We start from the raw sequence: 21,811 nt of genomic DNA on the forward strand, positions 1-21,811 counted from the left end.
TAAGAGTAATAAAAATAACTGTTCTTCAGAATAGTGAAGAAAGGTAAAAAAAGGTTATGTGATTTTACATGATTCTCTTGTGTCTTTTTTTCTTTATTTCCGTATCAATCTTTTGCACTCTCTACAGTCACCGTTAAGCATAATTCTGAATGAGTTTCTACTCTTTTTTTTAATTCTCTCAGTCTCAAATTAACATGATGGTTCAGTACATTTTGTTTACACCTTCTCTCTGATACAAATTGATAGTTACATTGCTAAAGGCCGAGGGGCACTGGTAATGAATGATCTGTATATGACAAATACACATAAAACAATTAAACATGTTCTAATGACCTTAAAAAAGAGCAGTATGATAGAATAATTTAAATCAATGTGCTGTAAACAATCAAGCTCAGTGTAATAACAAAAAATTGTGCACTGTAAATAACTAGGCCTTTTAAAATCTAAAAAACATCAAGTCACCCACTCTACACCTTCCAGGAAATTAATTACTGTAACATCTTCCCACTCAGCATCATTCTTGCTTGATTAGATCTCAACAGAAGAAAAGCCTAGCATGTATGTGTTGTCTTAGTTTTTGATCATCTCAAGTTTTAACTTTTTTTTTTTTTTTTTAAATATAAAGTGGGTATGAAGAAACAAGTAATTCAGGCCCATGGCAATTACATGGCTTAATCTTCTGTGTCAAGACAACGCTGGGTTAGGCCAAATAATTTGTGATTTGAGACTCACAACCGACTGATTCTGCTAACCTACATATGGACTGTACTAACAAATAAACCTTGTACTGATGAAGTACAGAACAGATCTGTTTGGAGTCCTATTAGGCTACAGAAGTATAATATTGGTATCTAGGAATATTATGCGCACCACCATAATTTGTTCATCTGATAGCAATAAGGGCCAGTGGAAGAATGCAGCTGCATCATTTGTTATTTCTGCATCTCCACAGGTATGCATGATGCTTTACAGACAAAGCAAAGACAAGCTCCTGCCTGAAGTATTTAAAATGAAGGACAGGTATTTACTTCAACTTTGTCAGACATACTGGAAACAAACAGATCTGACATTTTTCAGTTTTTGGGGTTGTTGGGTTTGGGGTTTTTTTTCCCTGTTACTTCTCATAGGCTTACCCTAATCATACAAAGGGAATTTTCACCTCAAGTCCTTGGGCTATGATTTATCAAAAATATACATACTTGAAATTAAATTAAACCGCAAGTATAAACAAGAAAAGTACCCAGGCTGTCTTTCAGATTTTTTTGAATTTTTCAAAATATGTTTTAAGAGTCTCAAATGTTATTTATACATTTCACGTAACACAATTATTTTTTATTAAAACCCTTCTTCACATTATTCACTTATAACAATTCTTCATGGATAAATGTTTTATAGACACTATCAACTGACCATGCTAAAGTATAAATTTACATGGCAATTTTTTATTTGTTTTCAGTTTCAAGTTCTTAAAGAGCAAACTAAATTTCTTATAAAGACAATATATGCAAAGATATTCTCTCTGACATTATTCTCCATCTCAATCAGAAACTTCTTAAGTTTGCATTTTATTTCCAGTCTAATTTATTTACCGTTTGAGTACTGCCTGCTGAGTACCGTTTGAGTACTGTGTAATCCTGCTGAACTTCTTGCCTACCCAGCTGCAGTAAAAACCTATTCAAATCTGTCTATTTTTTTTGGTAAGTATTTGCATGACATCTTGTGAAACCTCTGTAATTTTCTTTTGATTACAATGCAGCCAGGCTTTCAGTGCTTTCTCAATTAACATTTGTCAAAAGCATCACAATCACTTGAAGAACTGTCAAATAACTGCTGCTGAATCAGGTACTGAGGGGTGGGGAGAGGAGAATGGAGCAGGCGAGAACAGATTATAACTATTATCCTATACATCCCATGACACACAGTGCTAATTAATACATATTTAATCAATGAAATCTGTATTAACAATATTGCAATTAGAACTGTTATTAGACCTTTACTTTTGGTTTTGGGACAAGAATAGTCTAAATATTATAGGAACTAGCTAATATCAGTAAAAGGACTCATGACAAATATTTGAAATTCAATAGTGAGGTGACTATTTTAAGAACACAATTTCATACTGCAACTCTGAGTGCAGCTGATTTGCTACAGACTATTTTCAATGCTACCCATTAAAATAAATTATACAGCACATCTACTTTGCTTTTAAGGGGATGATCTGCAAATACTGGTAATAAGAAAGACATTTTAAAAATTATTTATAATCCCTAATTAGTAATAACATAAAATCACAAAAATAAAAATTATTTTAAAAAATTATCTACAAAATACTTTTCTCAAGACCTGAGTGGAATTGCATATCTGAGAGAGCACACTACAATAATCCAAATGGAGTTGGAAGTGCAGGAAAGGAGAAGCACCTTCAGTAGAAAATGTTAAAAGAACACTACAATTCACTAAATCACTTTTGAAAAACATCTAGTATTTAAAAGGCTGGTCATTTTGTATTTAAGGAACTATGAGAGGATTTAATCTACAATGTAATCTAAGATTTCTATTTAGCTGCAAAACTGGAGTTTATTCTTTTTCATTGCAACTTAATTTGAATCATCATTATTAGGTAATATTTTTACAGCACTAGGAAGGAGATAACATGTAAGCCTGATATGCCATCAACCAGAACTTTCACAATGAGGAGGTGATAGCTGTAAAGTAACTGCTTACACCCCAGGACTGCACCTCAGAGTCAGGTAGAAAATCACCCTCTTGTGACCAGGAGTGGGGATAGGACTGTAGGGAGTTAATTTGCCTCCCACATCAAAACTAAAGCAGTTACAAAATCTCATTTTGTTTGGTCTTAACTTTCAGACTGTGCTACAATACTTGTGGCAGTGGGAGGAGGGAAACTTCCTTTTTAAAAAAAATAATTTGTGAGAATGTGTTCAACTGAAACTGGACTGCACAAACAAGTAAAAATACAAACAAAAAGAGGTAAATGTAATTATTGTGTAGATGGTAATTAGCTTACACTTATATCCTATACATATAGACCAAATTTAAATTAATACTCAAAACTATTGAAATAGGGTTGCCAACTTTCTAACTGCACAAACCTGAACACTCTTGCCCTGCCCCTGCGGCCCCGTCCCTTCTCTGAGGCTCTGCCCCTGCTAACTCCATCTCCCCTCCCTCCGTCACTCACTCTCCCCACCCTCACTCACTTTCACCAGACTAGGACAGAGGTTGGGATGCAGAGGGCTGAGGGTTCAGGGTGGGGGTGTGGGATCCAGGGTGGGGCCAGAAATGAGGAATTCATAGTGGGGGGGGCTTCAGGCTGAGGCAGGGAGTTGGGGTGTGGGAGGGAATGAGGGCTCTGGGGTGAGAGGATTGGGGTGCAGGAGCGAGCTCTGGGCGAGGGTTGAAGGGTTCGGAGTGCAGGAGGAGGCTCTGGTCAGGGGCCAAGAGAGCTCAAGGCTGGGGTATAGGAGGCGGTTGGGGGTGCAGGCTCTGGGAGGGAGTTTGGGTACAGGAGGGGGCTCAGGGATGCGGGCTCCAGCCAGGCAGTGCTTACCTCAGTCAGCTCCTGGAAGCGACTGGCATGTCCCTCTGGCTTCTAGACTCAGGGTCACGATTCCCGGCCAATAGGAGCTGTGGAGTTGGTGCTTGGGGTGGACGCAGCGCATGGAGACACTTCTCCCCCCCACCCGCTCCCCTGGCCAACCTGTGCCTAGGAGATGGACATCCCAGCCGCTTCTGGGAACAGTGCGGAGCCAGGGGGCAGGTAGGGAACCTGCTTTAGCCTTGCTGCGCCGCTAACCAGATTTTTAGCAGCCTATTAAAATCTCCCAGATTGCTTTCAATAGTCACTGGGAGATCGAGGCTGATTCTGGTAGAATCCCAGGATGGGACCCCTCTACCCAAATGGTTTACTCCTTCCACCACTGAAAATGTAGGAACCACTGGGGTGAAATACAGCAACTGTTTAACAGTGTGCCATGTAACAGAATAGCCTAACAATTTAAGGCAGGGAGTAAATAATAATTTTTCCCTCAATGGAAAGCATAATTTAGACAGTAAAGGGCAGATTACTACAGGTATTTTGGCACCTAAATATGCTCATAACTTCTTTTCAAAATCCCACTAGGCATCTAAGTGCCTAACTTTCACTGAAATGCCTCACTCTCATTGACTTCAATGGAAGTTGGGGCCTAGGCACATTTAAAAATTCTACAAGGTTCCTATCTGCATCTTTAGGTGCCTAAATACCTTTGAAAATCTGGCTTTAAATCCCAATGACTTTCAATGAGATGTAGCTGCCTTCGTGCCTAAATCAATTCTGAAAATAAGACTTAGGGTTTGTTACCACTTAAAACGCTGCTCCACTGCAGCTGCACCGCAGTAACACTTCAGTGAAGCTACTACCTACGCCAACAGGACAGCTTACCCCATTGGCATATCTACTGTACCTCCCCAAGAGGCGATAGCAAGGTCTACAGGTGAATTTTCCTGTTGACATAGCGCTGTCTATACCATGGGTTAGGCTGGCTTAATTGCATCGCTCAGAGGTCTGGATTTTTCATACCCTTGAGCAACATAGTTATACCAATTTTATTTCCCGAGCTTAGACCAGGCCTGAGGCTTCTAAGTCACTTAAGCACTTCTGAAAATTTTATCCTAACAAAATAACAACAGACACATTGCCATTTGGCTAGGTCACTGAGTTAACACTTCCTATTCTCACAAACAGTGCCGTGGGATTTGAAATACTCCACAAGTAGCAAGGACATTTGTTTTACGTTTTTTCTGAAAGATGGCCCCCTAGCACAGACCTGGGGTATTGTTTCATTACTGACTCCGGGAAATCACCAACACTTCCTGCACCACCTCGGTATTAAGAAGTTGTGCAGTCAGCTATTAACCCAGCCAATCCTGCTTAGTTGAGAGCACAAAGTTAGCATAACCATGTTCTTAACTGATATCTGCACATGATAATAAAGGTTTCAATAAACTGGCAAAATTGCTACAGTTGAAAACTGGGTTAATTGCCTACCATTATCTCATCTCTTTCATCATGACCACTCCTCAGTCAATCATCAGCATGAGATAATGGCAGAGATCTGATTTTCTTTAGCTGTTTGCTGCATGACTCCTTGGAAGATTCTTGGGGTGATAAAGATTTATTTGCAACAACTTCCCATTATTTTAAGGCCTGGGTAATGGCACTATAAGGGTTTGTGCCCTACACACACCTACAGATGCTATATTTTCCTGCAGTGATCTGATAAAATGTAATGATAGTTAACATGCTGCAAATAAGGAGAATGAACTCCAGTTTGAACTGTTTTGCACAGTTAGTGCAAATTGGAATGAACATAGATTAAATCTTCCCCTAATTTACTGAGAAAAGAATCTGCCTTCTCTTTGATGCCAAAGAAGCATTACAGTGTAACAACATATCCATTTTTGAAAATACCCCCTGCTCCTCCTAATTGTTTCAACTTAGAAAGTATTTTATTCCTGAATTTCTTCTGCCTTCTTGCATTCTTTGGGTGTCTGTGATATGTGTAGTAGAAAAACTGCAGTATCCTCACCCACAGGACTTGCTAGGCAGTAAAGAAGAATCTGCTACGGTTCACACACTTGTTTTGAGTTGCATCTGTTTGTTATTTTAAGTCAAAATATATTTTATTACTAAGTTAGGAATACAACTTTTTAAAAACTTATCTTTTCTCTTAAGCCAAGAAACCATATTCCTGCACAGTTGTTATGTGGAGTCCATCATAAGTAGTATCAAAGTGCTGTGGTACCACAGAGAATACTTTACAGAACTATGTACAGTAATTCCCATAAGTGCAGAGAGGGGGGAAATAGCATACAAAAGATGAAGTCAACGGAAGAGAGTGTGAAGGAGAGAAAAGGCTGATGTGATATGGGTCTGTTTCTTGGTGCAAGAGAGTACTTTGGTCACAACAGTCTGAATTCCCTAAAGAATTGAGGAAAATTGTAAAATAGACAATTGCAACAGGTGGGATTGTGATTAAAGCGTAGATATGGGTTTCAGCAAAGGCAGGGTCAAAGTAAGGTCAAATACTGGCAATATTCTAGAGATTGCAATAGGCAGAATTATACATAAGGAAGACATCCGAAGAAGGAAAACACAGGTCTGAGGTCAAGAACGAGTCCAAGATTTTTGGCCTTTGGAGTAATGTGAATGTCTGACTTCAGGAGTGTGAGTCAGATATGACAAAGAAGTCTTTTTACCCAGGAGTACTTCAGTCTTTGAAACACTCAAGCATTGACAGAGTCAAGACAGCAGATAGACAAGTGACAGAGGGATTAGAGAGAGTCATTACTGATCCCATTCCAAAGAGAAGTGACACAGATTGCTAAATTTTCCATAATGGCCCCAAATTAACCATTCCAACAGAAGAAGTCAAAGCCAGGAAGTCTGCTTTTGCAGCACTAACTCTATGACATCATTAAATGCCGGATACTAGGGTATTTTAGGACAAGGCAGCAAAGCACCAAAGTGCTATGGTTAAAAGATGTAGAAACACCCAACTTTATGAATAGACAGTTAAGAACATAAGAATGGCCATCCTGAATCAGACAAATAGTCCATCTAGCCCAGTATCCTGTCTTCTGACAGTAGCCAGTGCCAGATCCTTCAGAGGGAATGAACAGAACAGGGCAATTATCACGTGATCCATCCCAACATCCAGTCCCAGCTTCTGGCAGATAGAGCTTTAGGGGCACCCAGAGCGTGGACTATCTTGGCTAATAATCATTGGTAGACCTATCCCCCCTGAACTTACCTACTTCTTTTTTTAACCCATTTATACTTTTGACCATCACAACACCCTCTGGAAATGAGTTCCACATATAAAGTGTGCATTGACAGTTGTTATAAATGATCTTGTGCAACTACAAAAAAACCCAACCAACCCTAGAGTCAACCCAATGATCTCAAAATTTGGTCTCCAGTCTCCAGCCTACCAATAAGTGTCTTACACATGCAGACACCAAAATCACATTGTACTGTAATAAGAAAACTGATGGTCAATTTACACAGATTAAATAAATATTATGCTGACACTAAAGTCATCTGAGTATTTTATACAAACAAAATATTGGTTTTAAGGGTTGTCTTCCTAATCCCTCTATCACTTTATTTTTGTGTATTTAAAGAGCATTCATACTAGGCAGCTTCTGTCCCTCTTCAACGTGCTGTTTTTAACTATGAGGAGCTGGCTTAGGGTATCTTTACAGTGAAACTCAGAGCATGCTTCCCAGCACGGATAGACAGACTCGTGCTAGCTCTTCTGGAGCTAGCTAAAAATATGCATTGTTGTCAGGGGTAGTCTGACCAGCAGCTCGGGCGAGCTGAGTACAAAACTGCTCTGACTCCCTGGATACACACTCAGGTGGGTAGACTGAGTTGGTGCCCAGGCTACACTGCTATTTTTAGCATGCTCACTAGCACAAATCCATCTACCTAATTTGGGAAGAATGATCTCAGCTGCAGTGTAGATATACCTTTAGACTGAAGGAGACTTGAGGTAAAATTTATTTTTAGTTCTTATGTGTATATATGTATGTGTTATACAATAGATTATACATATTAGGGCTGTCGATTAATCACAGTTAACTCATGCGATTAACTCAAAAAAATAATCAGTTTTAATCACACTGTTAAACAATAGAATGCCAATTAAAATTTCTTAAATATTTTTGATGTTTTTCTACATTTAATATATCAATTTCAGTTACAACACAGAATACAAAGTGTACATTGATCACTTTGTATTATTTTTTATTACAACTATTTCACTGTAAAAATGATAAACAAAAGAAATAGTATTTTTCAATTCACCTCATACAAGTACTGTATTACAATCTCTTTATCATGCAAGTGTAATTTATAAATATAGATTTTTTTTGTTACATAACTGCACTCAAACACATAACAATGTGAAACTTTAGAGCCTACAAGTCTTCTCAGTCCTACTTCTTGTTTAGCCAATCGCTAAGAGAAACAAATACACAGATTTGTGTGTCTGTAGTAAAATAAAATTAAAAATCAATATACACTCACTGTCTTCCACTGAGCTTAGAACTGCAGCAGGATAATTACAGAGACTCTCAAACCACCACCAAAATTTTCTAAAGATACCTTCATGGACGAACAGTGAAAACTCTGTAGCTAACACTGTGTTCTATATAAGGAAGGGAAGAGTAGTATTAGCAAGGAGCTCAAAAAGCTTTTTACTCCCTTTCAAGCTCTTGCTTCACTCACCTTCTGTTTGACTAGGTCTCCTACAGTGAAACGAACACTAGGGCAGTTGCCCCAGTTTCATAAAATACTTAGAACCAGGATCTGTTTTCCAATTGACCCCATCATCGTTAAACATTCTGCAGCATCCAGTTACAACATATTACAACATTCCAAATACAATCTAAGGCTTAGTCTACAATTCTACAATCAGTTTTTGTACCGATCAGTTAGGGGGTGGGATTTTTTTTTAATCGAAATAGCTATACCCGTACAACCGTTAGTGTGGACGCAGTAATAGCAGTACGAAGGTACCTTATACCAGCATAGCTTGTTCTCCTTCCCATACTAAGAACAGCTATACTGGTAAAAAGCACCTTTATACCAATATAACTGTGTTTGCACTAGTGGGGATGGTACCACTTTGACTATACTGGTATAACTGAAGTGGTAAAACTTTTGTGCATAGTAGACAAGACCTTACTGTAACACTTTCTGAAGCGGAAAAAAAAGTTACTAAATGTACACATTAATGACATGAGAAGTGAAACATTTGCCTTCAGTGACAAAAAAGCATGTCAAAATTCTTCCCTCTCCCTGTATCCCCCTTGCCAAAATGTTCCACACAGAGTAGTTCTTCATGAATTTACTCTATCTCTAGGTACTAACTTGTGGTTCATACTTGTTGGAAGTCATTTCTTATGAGATCTGTGTCCCAAAAGGCCTCTTTTTGGGGAGAGAGGGAAGGGTGAGGGAGTGCTGATGCAGATAGTTGTGCTCATTTCAGATTGACTGCAATTGTTACAGATTTACCTGGAAGACTAATGTGTAATTCTACAATGTCATAATCTGCTAGAAAGGTGTAGAATAATCTTATTTAAACAGATATTGGAGACAGTGCAAGCAGGATGGAAAAACTTTAGAACATTTATACCTGGAATTGCACATTAACCCCATCAGTCCCCCCAGGACTTACTAGCACACATCTTTCAACTGCTGGTGTCAAGAAGTTAAAAGGTCTGCAGGTATATTGTAATCATTTTAAAAGTTGGGAAGCAAAGCACAAATGCTAACAGGTTTCTGGCTCAAAATGAATGAAATAATCTTATTTCAAGAGATCTCTTCTAGTAAAGGTGACACAAATACAAGCATTTATTCCTAATAAAATAACTCTCCTGTGATTTAGAGCTACAAAGTAGGCACTTCAATGTGTGTCATACCAACATAAACTAACACTGCCATGTACCTAAGAAAGCCTTGCCCTTCTGCTTAAAATCAAGATCTATACACAAAAATGTCTGAATATATGTTATAGTAACGATGATACAAGTGGATTGCAGAAGTAAAAGCAAATGCTTACCTTGGGCTGGGTCAGGTGGGCCAAACTCTAGAGAGTATCGGAGAATGAAGTTGTTGTTCCACACATACAGGTGGTTATCTCTTGGGTTGTAATCCACTGCTGCAATGTACTGGTACTGGTTGGGGAAGGGAACTTCTACATATTCTCCTCTGCTTAACCTGGTGTTGTAAATATAATCAATTGCATTCTTGCCACTTTCACTTTCATTGTCTTGATACACTGATCGGACTACATAGAGGACTCCACATATCATAAAAGCATTGGATGCTGCCCGTTTGTCATATGTGGTTTCCCATGTTGCTTCAAAGCGAAGAGTATATGGATTTAATTGACTAATAACTATCATTCCATTATTTTGTTCCGTCGCATAAATTACCCATAAACCATTTTCGTCAACTGCTAAATCAATATCAGTCTTTCCTCCCCATCTGTATGGAGAAGTGTCATGGTAGTTAGCATAGTTGATAATTGCCTCTCCACTTTTAATTCTAGTCCTCAAGTCAAACTTTACAATGTTCCTGGTTCTTTCTTTGTTAAAAAATACAGCACCATCGTACACCACAAATCCAGTGCCATCCACTCGATTTGGAAGTTTGTAAGTTGTCTGTTGGCGTCCATTTTGGAAGTCCTCTAAAGAAGCATATTCTATCAAAGTATCAGTGCGATATGGAGTCCATGGCATGAAGTATATTTTATCTGCAGCCTGGAGAGGATCTTTGCACCAAGCACCTGCCTTTTGTTCAGCTTCATATAAAGACGGTGAATCCACAATTGCTTTCAACGTCCCCGGGCAAACAAAAACTAACAGTCACAGAGAGAAGTAAGACAAGAATTATGTCAAATTAAAACATTCATGCAACCAAACAGACTAGATAAGTCATAATGATTGTGTCAGGAAGAAAAGATTAATTTAATTGTATAATAATTGCAATTATCACTCTTTATCATCCACTTTTCTTAAAGTTACCATGTTCTTATTGTACCAGTATGTAAAGTGGATGGGAACTGTTTTCACTAATACAGACCAAGGCTCAATAGCACACATGTACATCTAAAAATGTAGAGCTACTCTTGCATTTTCACCTTAGACTTTAGTGAATACAGCATTTAGGCTCCAGAGCTTTTAACTGGTGTGTAGTGTACTAGTGCAGTAGGTCATTTCAGAAAAAAAAAAAATCACATCAAATTGTTTAGAACTTTAAGAAGTGATGAGGCTGAAAAAGGAGGTGCCTCGATTAAAAATAAAGAAACAAAAGAAATCATCAGATATATAGAGAAAGCAATTAGGAGCAGAGAAAACAAAACACAACCAGAGCAATGAATGAAACAGACCAGGAAACCCTGTAACCAAGGCATGCTATGGAGACGGTTCTGGAAGCCAGGCAAGATGACGTTTTATTAACATGAAAGTACCCAAGGATGAGAGAGGGAAAGAGAGAAAGTAAGGGAATCTCCCCTCCAGCCCCAAGTTTTTCAGACACTATATCCCACCACCTACTTTAAGCAACCAAGTCTCTTTACTGCAAACAGTCGACTTCTTTATGAGGTGTATTTATGAGATCCTGCTGATTATCATAATATCAGAGTGTTGTGGGTAGGGGAAGGGAGGAGGTTAACATCCATAAGGCACATAACAAGGAGCTGGGGTTTGGACTGTATATGTTATTTACCTTTTTGCTCCACTTCTATTTTAAGCATCGGAAGAAAAATAAAAAAGTGCAAGGAAAAAAGAAAGAAGATTAACATAAATTGACTATTAATCTAAGATTAAATTAGTAACAGACGCTAAATATAGGGAGAATAAGAACTGCACTATATTGGATAAAGAGAAACAGACAACAGGAAAACCTAGCAGGAGAAAGATTCTAAAGTTACATAAGTGAACATGGATCAATCATTTTAGTAGATTAAGGAGGCAACACCGATATGTTGGCATGTAGTTTCACTTAGTGAACCTGAATAAATAATGAATGATTTCACTAATGCATGACATACATACCCTTCCCAAATGCAATGTATATTCCTACCAAGTTGTTTTTTTTAAATGAAATATTAATATATATTATACACAAGTAGGGAGTGTGGGTGTGTGTGTGCGCACATGTGTGGGCGCGTGCTTATAATCCCCAGGTCAGTGTTCTGTTTTTCTTTCTGGTAAGTGAAGCGGCTCATTGCCTTTAGTTTTCCTTGGGGTTCCCCCCCCGAATGTTAATCTTGAGAATACTGTAACTTCTCAGTCTAGAACTGCAAAATCAGAGTAAAAGGAACAAGTGAAAATATCTAGAAGGAAGAAGCAAAAGCACAGTAAGCAAGAAGAAAAGAGAAGAAAAAAATTAACATTTAGCTCATTCAGGCACTCTCCAGCATCATCGACTAAGCCCGAAACAGCAAGCTAGTATGTAAAGACAATCATACCAAGCATTGAAAACAAATACCATCTCCACCACCACACACACCATTAAAGGAAAGTGCTTCATAAAACAAACCTGATTAGCAGAGTTGTTACATTACTGAAGCAATTCTTTCCCAAAGAAGTTTAAAGGAATAGATTATGTAATTACATGAAGGGTGTTACAACCAAAGTCCAGCCAGTAAATAGCCTCCTAATAATTACTAGCCATAAAAACCAGTTCACACTGTCAGTGGGACTTTTGAAGTATGTTCCTTCAGTTTCAATAAACGACCTGGACAATGCCAGTTGTACCACTCCTTTGTAACAGTATCTGTTGTTACCAAAGAAGCATATGAAAACTACCTGTACAGCTATTACACCTTCAGTATTACAGTATTATCTAGGAAACATATTTCTTTCTTCCACAAAAGGTTGTGGATTTTTGGTTTCATTTAACAACATTACCTGTGGTATTATATGAGAACAGCACTGACTGAACCCATTAATATTTTTTCAGGGGACAATTTAGAAACTTTTTTTTTGGTTAATGTTTTTGAAATGAATGGTATTTTTCCTAGCCTTGTTCATTTATACATCTTCAGATAACACACATATTTTCCTGCTATTTTTAGTTATGGACTTATCAAAGTAAATAGAACAGAATTTCTAGGTTGCCACAATTCCGATAGTGACTTTCAGATGAATCCATTTGTGAACCATGATGCATGAGCTTATTCCTCAGCAAAGAGCAATATTGTACCTGCTTAGAATCAGTAATAGAAGGGCAGTTGTGAAAAGACATGGATAACAAAAATCAGTAATGGCATGTCTGCTCTGAGTACATTTGAGTACAACTGTACGCTTTTCAGGGACACATGGGCTTACTGAAGTAAACAAATGCTTCAAAGTCCAATCAAAAGAGAGAGAGAATAAAACACTTTTTAAATGTTTTTCCATTGAATTCCTGAGTCCAAATAAGGCTTAAAATAAAATGTCATGCATAGATGTAGAAAGTAGTGCCTTCTGATGTGCTTATTAATCCTACAAGGGCTGACTTCTGTTATTCAATCAAAATATCAACATATATTGTGCAGCATAATTGAGAGAAATGTCAAGTAGGGCACTCTCAATTTCTCTGTAATTCAATCAATAACACTCTAATTTTAGGACAAAGCAATGCATATCAAATTTCTTTAGAACTCCATTTTTAATGGAGATTCACCTGGGCATCCCAAAAGATCGTTTTTATTGAAGAGGATCAGAAAAATATCAGCAATAGATGTGAATTTTGAGGGGCAAACGAAAGAAGTTTCTCATAAAGGATTTTGTTACGAGGACCATGAACACAGAACCCAGGGAGCTCTAGCAATATGCATAGTCAGCAAGGTAGCTATGTATTTATGAAGGCCAGCAAGACATGAAAAAGCTAGTATGCTATACACTATACAAGGGTGAGACATCAAATTGATGTGTGAGAGAGAGCTATAACTTTTACCACAAAATCTCACACTATCAACCATGTTTACTCTCTCATGGACAGAATGGAAGTAACCATGAGATTTCCTAGCTTTTTTAAAAAACAAAAATCTTGTGACAATTAAAGATTTGGAGTGTGAAGGGATAGGGAAAAGAAACCAGTTCAGAACAAGAACAATTAAAAAAAAAGAACAGGAACAAGAACTTTTTTTGGTTTTACGTTTGAAATGTAGGGATCAGTAACCTCTTCCCACACCAGGGGCGGCTCCAGGCACCAGTGCAGCAAGCAAGTGCCTGGGGAGGCAAGCCACGGGGGGGGGGGGGGGGGAAAGCAGCCTGCCAGTTGTTGTGAGGGTGGCAGGCAGGCGGCTTTCGGCGGCGCGCTTGTGGGAGGTCCGCCTGTCCTGCAGCTTTGGCGGCAATTCGGCGGCAGGGATGCCGATGGCGCAGCACCGGCGGACCTCCTGCAGGGACGCCGCCGAATCCGTGTGACCAGCGGACCACCCGCAGGCGCGCCGCCAACTCCGTGTGACTAGCGGACCTCCTGCAGGCATGCCGCCTGCCTGCCATGCTTGGGACAGCAAAAAACAGAGCCACCCCTGTCCCTCACCTAAACCTCCAAAAGGCTTAGACGACCTTTCTGAAATCCCTCCTAGGGGCCCTAACATAAGTCGAACTCTTATGTTGGGCCAATTGCAATTTGCAAACCTTGGGATTTCAAGCATTTTACATACCAGCACTGTGTTTTTAAGTGCCACAAAGGGCCCAGAGCACTAAAGATTCATATAGAGCAGTCACACGCAGCCCAGTAGGGAAAGAACACTAGAACTGATAAATGCATTTTTGTTGGGCATCAGAGAGAAGTAGTTTTGGAAATATAGGGATAGATGTTGGGAAGTAGTAAGAGGAAAGAGAAAAAAATGGGAAGGGATAGTGAGACATCACAAGATTAGGATAAGCACTTGAATGGTAAAGCTCATCTGGACTGATTCATCAAACCTTCTGGGGGTTACCAATAGGATAATTCCTGTGACAAAGTTGTAACTACTCCTGGTGTTACCACTGTGCAAGCTGAAGTTACAACTTCCTAATATTCACTTTGAAAAAATATATAAATATCTACATCCGAGTCCAGAGTTACACTAACACAGAATAATTCATGGGGGGCGTCAATGGAATTAAACAAAGCAAACATTTTAAGGAACAGAACGGCTACAAGTTAGAGATCAGCGTAGGCTGCATTGTGGCACTATACTTCTGATAACTGAAAAAGAAAAAGTCCCTGTAGATAGGAATATCCAATCATTAGAATATATCCACACGTGTCTCCCTAAAACAGCACAGAAAATTGTTTTAAAGTTTGATAATATTTGCATAATACTTTTCTCTATAGATTGGCCTACTGGAACTGGCTCCAAGGAAAAAATAACCTCTTGGCTTTTGATTGACCTCATGTTTTGGAATAAGATGCACTGCTCTTTTTCTAGGAATTTGGGAACAGAAATTGTGCTAAAGTAAAAGTGACTTTAATGTAAATAAAATAATATTGGTTAGATCGGGACAAAACATAACTCCTCAAAAGTGGGACAAGAAGAAAGGTTACAACGGGTCACCAGTATTACACACGGGAGGAACAGTGCCAAGGAGTAGTGTACAAAGTAGGCATCCAACCTACAAAGGGTATAGAAAAAAATCATAAAGCATCCATTTCACAATGACACAGAAATACACAGCAGGGATGAAAACAAAAGGTGATTTGTGTTTGGCCTTTAATGGATGCTGAATAAAGCTAATGCAGTGAAGCAATATAGAGCACTGTTTTGATTTAAGAAATTTGCATTTCAAAATAATGTGCAAAAACCAATATGGATAGTTTTGACATGGCTTTACTTGTGCCAGAACTCATTTCCTTGTGTTTCCGATGTGTATCTTCTGGTACTTGAGAGTTTTTTGCATCTGAGACAAGCTTTGTTTCCTGTCCAAATGAAAGTTTGGTTTGAGATCAAGAACATTAACCTTAACAACTGGAACAATTTATGGATCAATCACTGATGAATGTCTATTCCTTTTTCCTATGTGATACTAAGATATATTTTATCAATTTAATGATAAACTATTAATTTTGAATTCATGTGCACTTGTGAATGTGCTCCTGAACCTGAAAGCACAAAGCTTTCTTTCAAAATTTAATAATAACCGGGACACTTGCCTTCGATACCTCTGTAGTGGGTTCTGTCATGCACCCAAAGTAACCAAACAGCAGGTAGCCTTTCAAATTGATAATGATTAAAATTGAAGTCAATTCCTTCTTTAGAAAACTGTGAGCCAAACCAATTTGTCAGCAACTGGTACTGGGCAAAAGAACAAATTTCTATCTAGCCTACTGAATAGCTAATTCAAGTTTGTTTCTTGAAAAACAGTAGCCTTAAAAGCCAAACACTTAAGAACACAGACAGACACTTGGCCAGCATCACACTATGGCTTCCTTCCACACTTCGTGAAGCTAATTGAAGGCCCTAGTCTGTAAGTGCTCTGCATGCATAATGATTCTGTAGGCCATATATATATGCTTCTTTTGCATGTAGTAGTGCTCCAGCATTAAGCGTGAAGGCTGGAGGAAGTGAACAAGAACACAAAAAGTTTATACTTACTGTAAGGAACACATTCATACTGAACTTCAAGATATTTGTACGTTCCAGGACAAGGATCAGGAAACACATCTGACCCAGTAACTACTATACACTGTGTTCGGTTGTTGCACCTGTAAGTGGAATAAGAAGTAAGCTAATTAATTTAAAATGAGATTTTAGTTTGCAATTTTATACCAAAATAGTGTAATAGAGAGCAGACTCCTTTCATACTTGGGCAATCAAATCAATAAGGAAACAGAAATAATTAATATTAGACCAGTTAACATCCATAAATAAAGTGTCGAGAGAATATTTCAGTTCAGGCTTCATACCCTTAGATCTGGGAGTCAATGTTACTCCAAATATTTACTCCTCCCCTTTGATTGAGGTAACTACCCCATTGGCTCCATACTGATACTCAATAAAGCATGTAATAAATCAATATAGAGCATTGTTTTGATGTGAGATGTTTGCATATTAAAATAACAGGAAGTAATCAATATGAATAGTTTTCACGTGGCTTTGATTATGCCAGAACCAATTCCCTTGCTCTTTAGACATGTACATGCTGCTGAATGTTTGTTTTCTGTACCAAAAGAGAGCTCTGATTTTGGTTTGAGGGATTATTACAGATCAAGAACATGAACTTTCACACTCACGAAAGTTAAGGAACAATCAGTGTATTACTCAACTTCCCATTGCAAACATGGCTATTTCTCTGTTGGATTACAGGAAGTAGAAGTCACTGCAAAGAATGACCTCATGAAGATATTTTAAAACAACAGTTAAAACTGCTGAACTATCAGAGAGTTGTTTAAACTGAAATACCTGCCAAGGAAAAAAAAAGCAAACTCTTTATTAAAACAGTTAAGGGATCACTTTAGAAACCTACTGAATTGTGCCATTAGATAGAACTTTGCACAAAAGCTTCCGTGGTAGACAGGAACAACTGCTTTTTATTTTCTTTTGTAGAAAAAAATAGTAATGGTTAAAACTGGCAACTGTTTTAGTCTGTTGTTCAATTTTAAAAATATAGAAGAGATATTGGGTTGGCATCTGAAAGGCAATATCATCAGATAGCTTTACAAGAGCTATGCAAAACTTAAGATGTTTTTCTTTATTTTCTTAAGTGTCCTATGAAAAGAAACATGGGAAGTAAAAGGTCAGACAGTTTGGTGACTAAAAAGAAAAGAGCTTGGCTCATCTTCTCATGGGTGAGTTTTGTTTGTCAGCAAACTGAATAAAGAACATAAGAAAGGCCATACTGGCTCAGACCAAAGGTCCATCAAGCCCAGTATCCTGTCTGCTGACAATGGCCAATGCCAGGTGCCCCAGAGGGAGTGAACCTAACAAGTAATGATCAAGTGATCTCTTTCCTGCCATCCATCTCCACCCTCTGACAAACAGGCTACGGACACCATTCCTTACCCATCCTGGCTAATAGCCATTAACAGACTTAACCTCCATGAATTTATTCAGTTCTCTTTTAAACCCTGTTATAGTCCTAGCCTTCACAATATCCTCAGGCAAGGAGTATCACACGTTGACTGTGCGCTGTGTGAAGAAGAACTTCCCTTTATTTGTTTTAAATCTGCTGTCCATTAATTTCATTTGGTGACCCCTAGTTCTTGTATTATGGGAACAAGTAAATAACTTTTCCTTATTCACTTTCTCCACACCACTCATAATTTTATATACCTCTATCATATCCCCCCTTAGTCTCCTCTTTTCCTAGCTGAAAAGTCCTAGCCTCTTTAATCTCTCCTCATATGGGACCTGTTCCAAACCCCTAATCATTTTAGTTGCCCTTCTCTGAATCTTTTCTAATGTCAGTATATCTTTTTTGAGATGAGGAGATCACATCTGTATGCAGTATTCAAGATGTGGGCATACCATGGATTTATATAAAGACAATAAGATATTTTCCGTCTTATTCTCTATCCCTTTTTAATGATTCCTAACATCCTGTTCGTTTTGACCGCCGCTGCACACTGCATGGACATCTTCTGAGAACTATCCACGATGACTCCAAGATCTCTTTCCTGATAAGTTGTAGTTAAATTAGCCCCCATCATATGTATAGCTGGGGTTATTTTTTCCAATGTGCATTACTTTACATTTATCCACATTAAATTCCATTTGTCATTTTGTTGCCAGAAAGCCAGAACTTAAAACAATACTCCAGCCTTTGACTCCAGCTGTGCACCAACTTCTCTATTACTATGAGTTCTCACACTCCTGAATACCAGGTATCAAGTTAAGGTAATCCATCTTGTGTCAATGCTTTTCCACAGCTATCTACTACAAACAAGTGTGAGATCATTCTGTTTTTTAATTCATAATATCTCTAAATTGGTAAAGCAGGTATAACTTAAGAAATCATGGGAACTTACTTTTCTTATTTGAGGACTATGCCATCAAATAGTAGTGCAGAATTGTGTGTGTCACAGTGAGCAATATTTTTTCCTTGCCAATTAAACCCACAAGCCAGGACTCTACTGACTTCACTAGTGTGGCTTTTGAAGTAGTAGACAAGTACATTTTCTTCTGAATACCAGGAAGCTGGTGGCTGTGCACAGGATTAGGGATGACCAGGATTTCTTGCATGTTCTGTTGAACCATGAGAACACCTCACGGAGCTATGTGGAGCCCCCGTTGCTTTTGTGCTGCCCTCCCTTTCCTCCTCACCACACTTGCCATGCTATTGAAAGCTGCCTGCCCATCCAACATGTACCTACAGCTGCTCAAAAGGGCAATGCAATGCACTATCTTTCACAAATTACAACGTACATTGTGTGGAGAACATGTTACGAAGTGTGGCTTATCCCAACTCATACCCAATCCCTGTCGGTCACTGAGCCACACAGAGCTGAGGCTCTGTATAGAGAGCTACCGAGAGGAAATATACTGTTATGAATCAATGCTGGAGAAAATACAGCGTAGGTGCCTTCGGCCCTCCATGCACTCTCAAATTAGGGCCTTCCTGTTCTCTAATGCATTGTGTGAGGGACTGGGGAAGTAGAAAAAGGAATACCAAAATGTACATAGTCACCACTCTAATTACTACTTCATCATTTTGAGATGCAATGAGAATCAAATGTGTGATACACAGCCAAATTCTATTACACTACTGGAAGCTGTGCAATAAAGTCTCTCTGTCTTGCTCTCTTCTCCGTCACCTGCCATCCTGTTGAGACAGAGAAACCCTATTCTGAAAGCTGCCAGCTCATGGGGATTTCCAACCTCAAATAAATATGGAAATAAAGGTACTACCAATTGGTAAAAATGTATCAGACACCATTAGAGAACGAGTGTCATTAATAATTTACTTGAAATACATTCGTTGTAAATGATGTCGTCTTTTCTAACCAGCATATTGTTAGCTTGGTCCATCTATCCAAATCTATTTTAAAATTGTTCTAGCTATAGGCAAGTCATTAAATGTGTATAATTTCCTGGAATGTGGGAGTACTTGAGTGTTCTGGGTCCACCTACATTTATAGGTCCCTTACATATTTTTCAGATGCTCATTTGTGAATTCTCTGATTTTTTACATATCCCAAAATCTTAATTTTTAAAAACAGATTAGGACTTTACACTGGAAGGTCCCTTAAAAATTAACAGGCCTAGACTGTCTGAGTCTTGGTCTACACTACCAACTTACATGAATTTTCCAAACCCCTGAGTGACAGTTATACAGACCCAACCTCCAGTGCTATGTTGACAAGAGGGATTCTCCCTTCAACACAGCTACCACCTCTTGAGGAGGTGAAGTACCTACACCAGATGGGAGAAGTGCTCCCATTAGCTCAGGTAGCACCATCACTCAGTGCTGCCACTGCAGCACTATAAGTGTAGCCAAGCCCTCAGCGTAGCATCATCTGAGCACAGAGACTAATTTCTGCTAAACACCACTTTTATATGCAGTTCCTACTTTTTCATCTTTGTTAAATACACCACAATGAGAACAAAGAGGGGAGACACTATGCATCCTTAAGACTCTTAAGAGTCTGATTCCTAGGCTGCATGACTCACCTGCACCTTCCACTGACTTCCTAGGGATCTGGAGTTCACTATTATTTGATTATTTCATTTTATTAACTTGTACAAGAATAAATAAGATGTTATATCAGGAATTAAGGATGGCGCTCTTTAATTATTTTTTAGTTTGCTGAGAAAACCATTTAAAAGAAAAACACTTTTAAAAGGCCCTGAATCTCACTCCTTCCTGAAAATTTCAGGTTTTTTCCAGTGAACAGGAATAACACCCTGTAAAACTTTCAACATAAAAATGCACATAAAATATTAATAATTACCAAGAAAAATTAATTTTAGCCTCCAGAGACTGTCACGCTAAATAATTAAGGATTAAGAGTAACATTTAAGGCACCCATAATATTTACAAAGACTTATAATACAATGAATTTGTCACTTAAAAGCAAATAAACCTGATTTGTGCAAAACTTTATATCAATGCAGTGATAACTGATTTGTAAAGACTAGTATATGAATTAAATTAGAATAGCTAGTTAAGCAGAGATTAACTGCAGTGCTGAAGGAATGACTACCTAGCCCGTTATGTTAACAAAGGCAAGAATTTTCCTGGGGAAATGTAAGTAGTACGCTAGCCTGCTGGAATATAATGTTAAGGTGTAATTGTGTACTCTACCACTGCCTTTTCTCTATCATGTTAGTATGAATGAAAAGGTTAAATTTTCATAATGCAGAGATGTCACTTACGGTATCTGAAATCAAACACAGAGTTAAATTAACAGTTACAGAACAATGTTGAACTCTATTCACCTCAGGAGGATGATTGTACAAATGTAGGAATGGCCCCTTCACATATCAAATGAAAGTGAGAGAAAATGGTAAATGAAACAAATAGTAGTATGGCTGCAGCAAGTATTTGTACCCACCACAAATCTCTTCGTGTACTATAGGTTACCTTCATGTGTTCAGCTTTAAAGACAGTTGTACTTTCCATGCTAATTTGTTTGCATTTAAACTCTAATCTTGACTTGTACAATTCCCAACAAATTGCTTCTGCTCTTCTTTTGATTATCTTATGCTCATTATTATACTTTACCAAGTGCAAAGTATGGAGATGAGATTCCTCGTGTAATGTATTGTGTGAGGTGTTTTAATCAATAGTCTTACTCTGCTGATTAAGCAGGGGCTTCTGTTTTGGCAAGATAACATTAGTTTCTTTTGTCATGCTCCAAAAGCCATTGGGAATCTTCAGCAGATCATTAGATATGCCACAATAAAGCTTTCGTACATTCTCTTTTCTTCCTTAAATTACTTCTTCACTGTCCTATCATTCCCCGTCACTGTTGGTATTGCATTATTATTACAGTTCCCCTGAAACATGCACTAGAGCTATGTCTCCAGGCCATAGAATGGCATTTTCAATTGAGGTTTCTGCTTGAAAATATAAATTAAGAAAATTTCATTATCTCCTGCCAGGGGCCATTATTCACCACTGTTCTAAGGAAGATTAAAAATGCAAAATCTGAGGACTTGAACAAATATTCCAGCCTTAAAATGAAAAGCTCAGTATATCATGGCAGAACTGGAAAACTGAAGTAGTACTGAAATTTGGAAAGTCATACACTGGCATGACTTTAATATTAGATGGCTCACACAGCTTGAATAAGGGAGAGGTTGTATTTAAATAT

The 21,811-nt window shown here is 38.3% G+C and overlaps 1 protein-coding gene across 23 annotated transcripts in view; it reads right to left on the reverse strand.

Annotated features, from left to right (window-relative positions):
- ADGRL2 (adhesion G protein-coupled receptor L2) overlaps positions 1-21,811 on the reverse strand; it is a 476,253-nt gene that overhangs the window by 44,157 nt on the left and 410,285 nt on the right. For all 23 annotated transcript variants that reach the window (XM_050963483.1, XM_050963479.1, XM_050963478.1 and 20 more), the window contains 2 exons: positions 16,152-16,261; positions 9,633-10,433 (listed from right to left, as the gene is read on the reverse strand). In XM_050963483.1, coding sequence (XP_050819440.1) covers positions 9,633-10,433; positions 16,152-16,261 — 911 coding nt within the window. The remainder of the gene's footprint in view (positions 1-9,632; positions 10,434-16,151; positions 16,262-21,811) is intronic.

Source organism: Gopherus flavomarginatus, chromosome 7, assembly GCF_025201925.1.
Source record: "Gopherus flavomarginatus isolate rGopFla2 chromosome 7, rGopFla2.mat.asm, whole genome shotgun sequence".
Classification (NCBI taxonomy): Eukaryota; Metazoa; Chordata; order Testudines; family Testudinidae; genus Gopherus; species Gopherus flavomarginatus.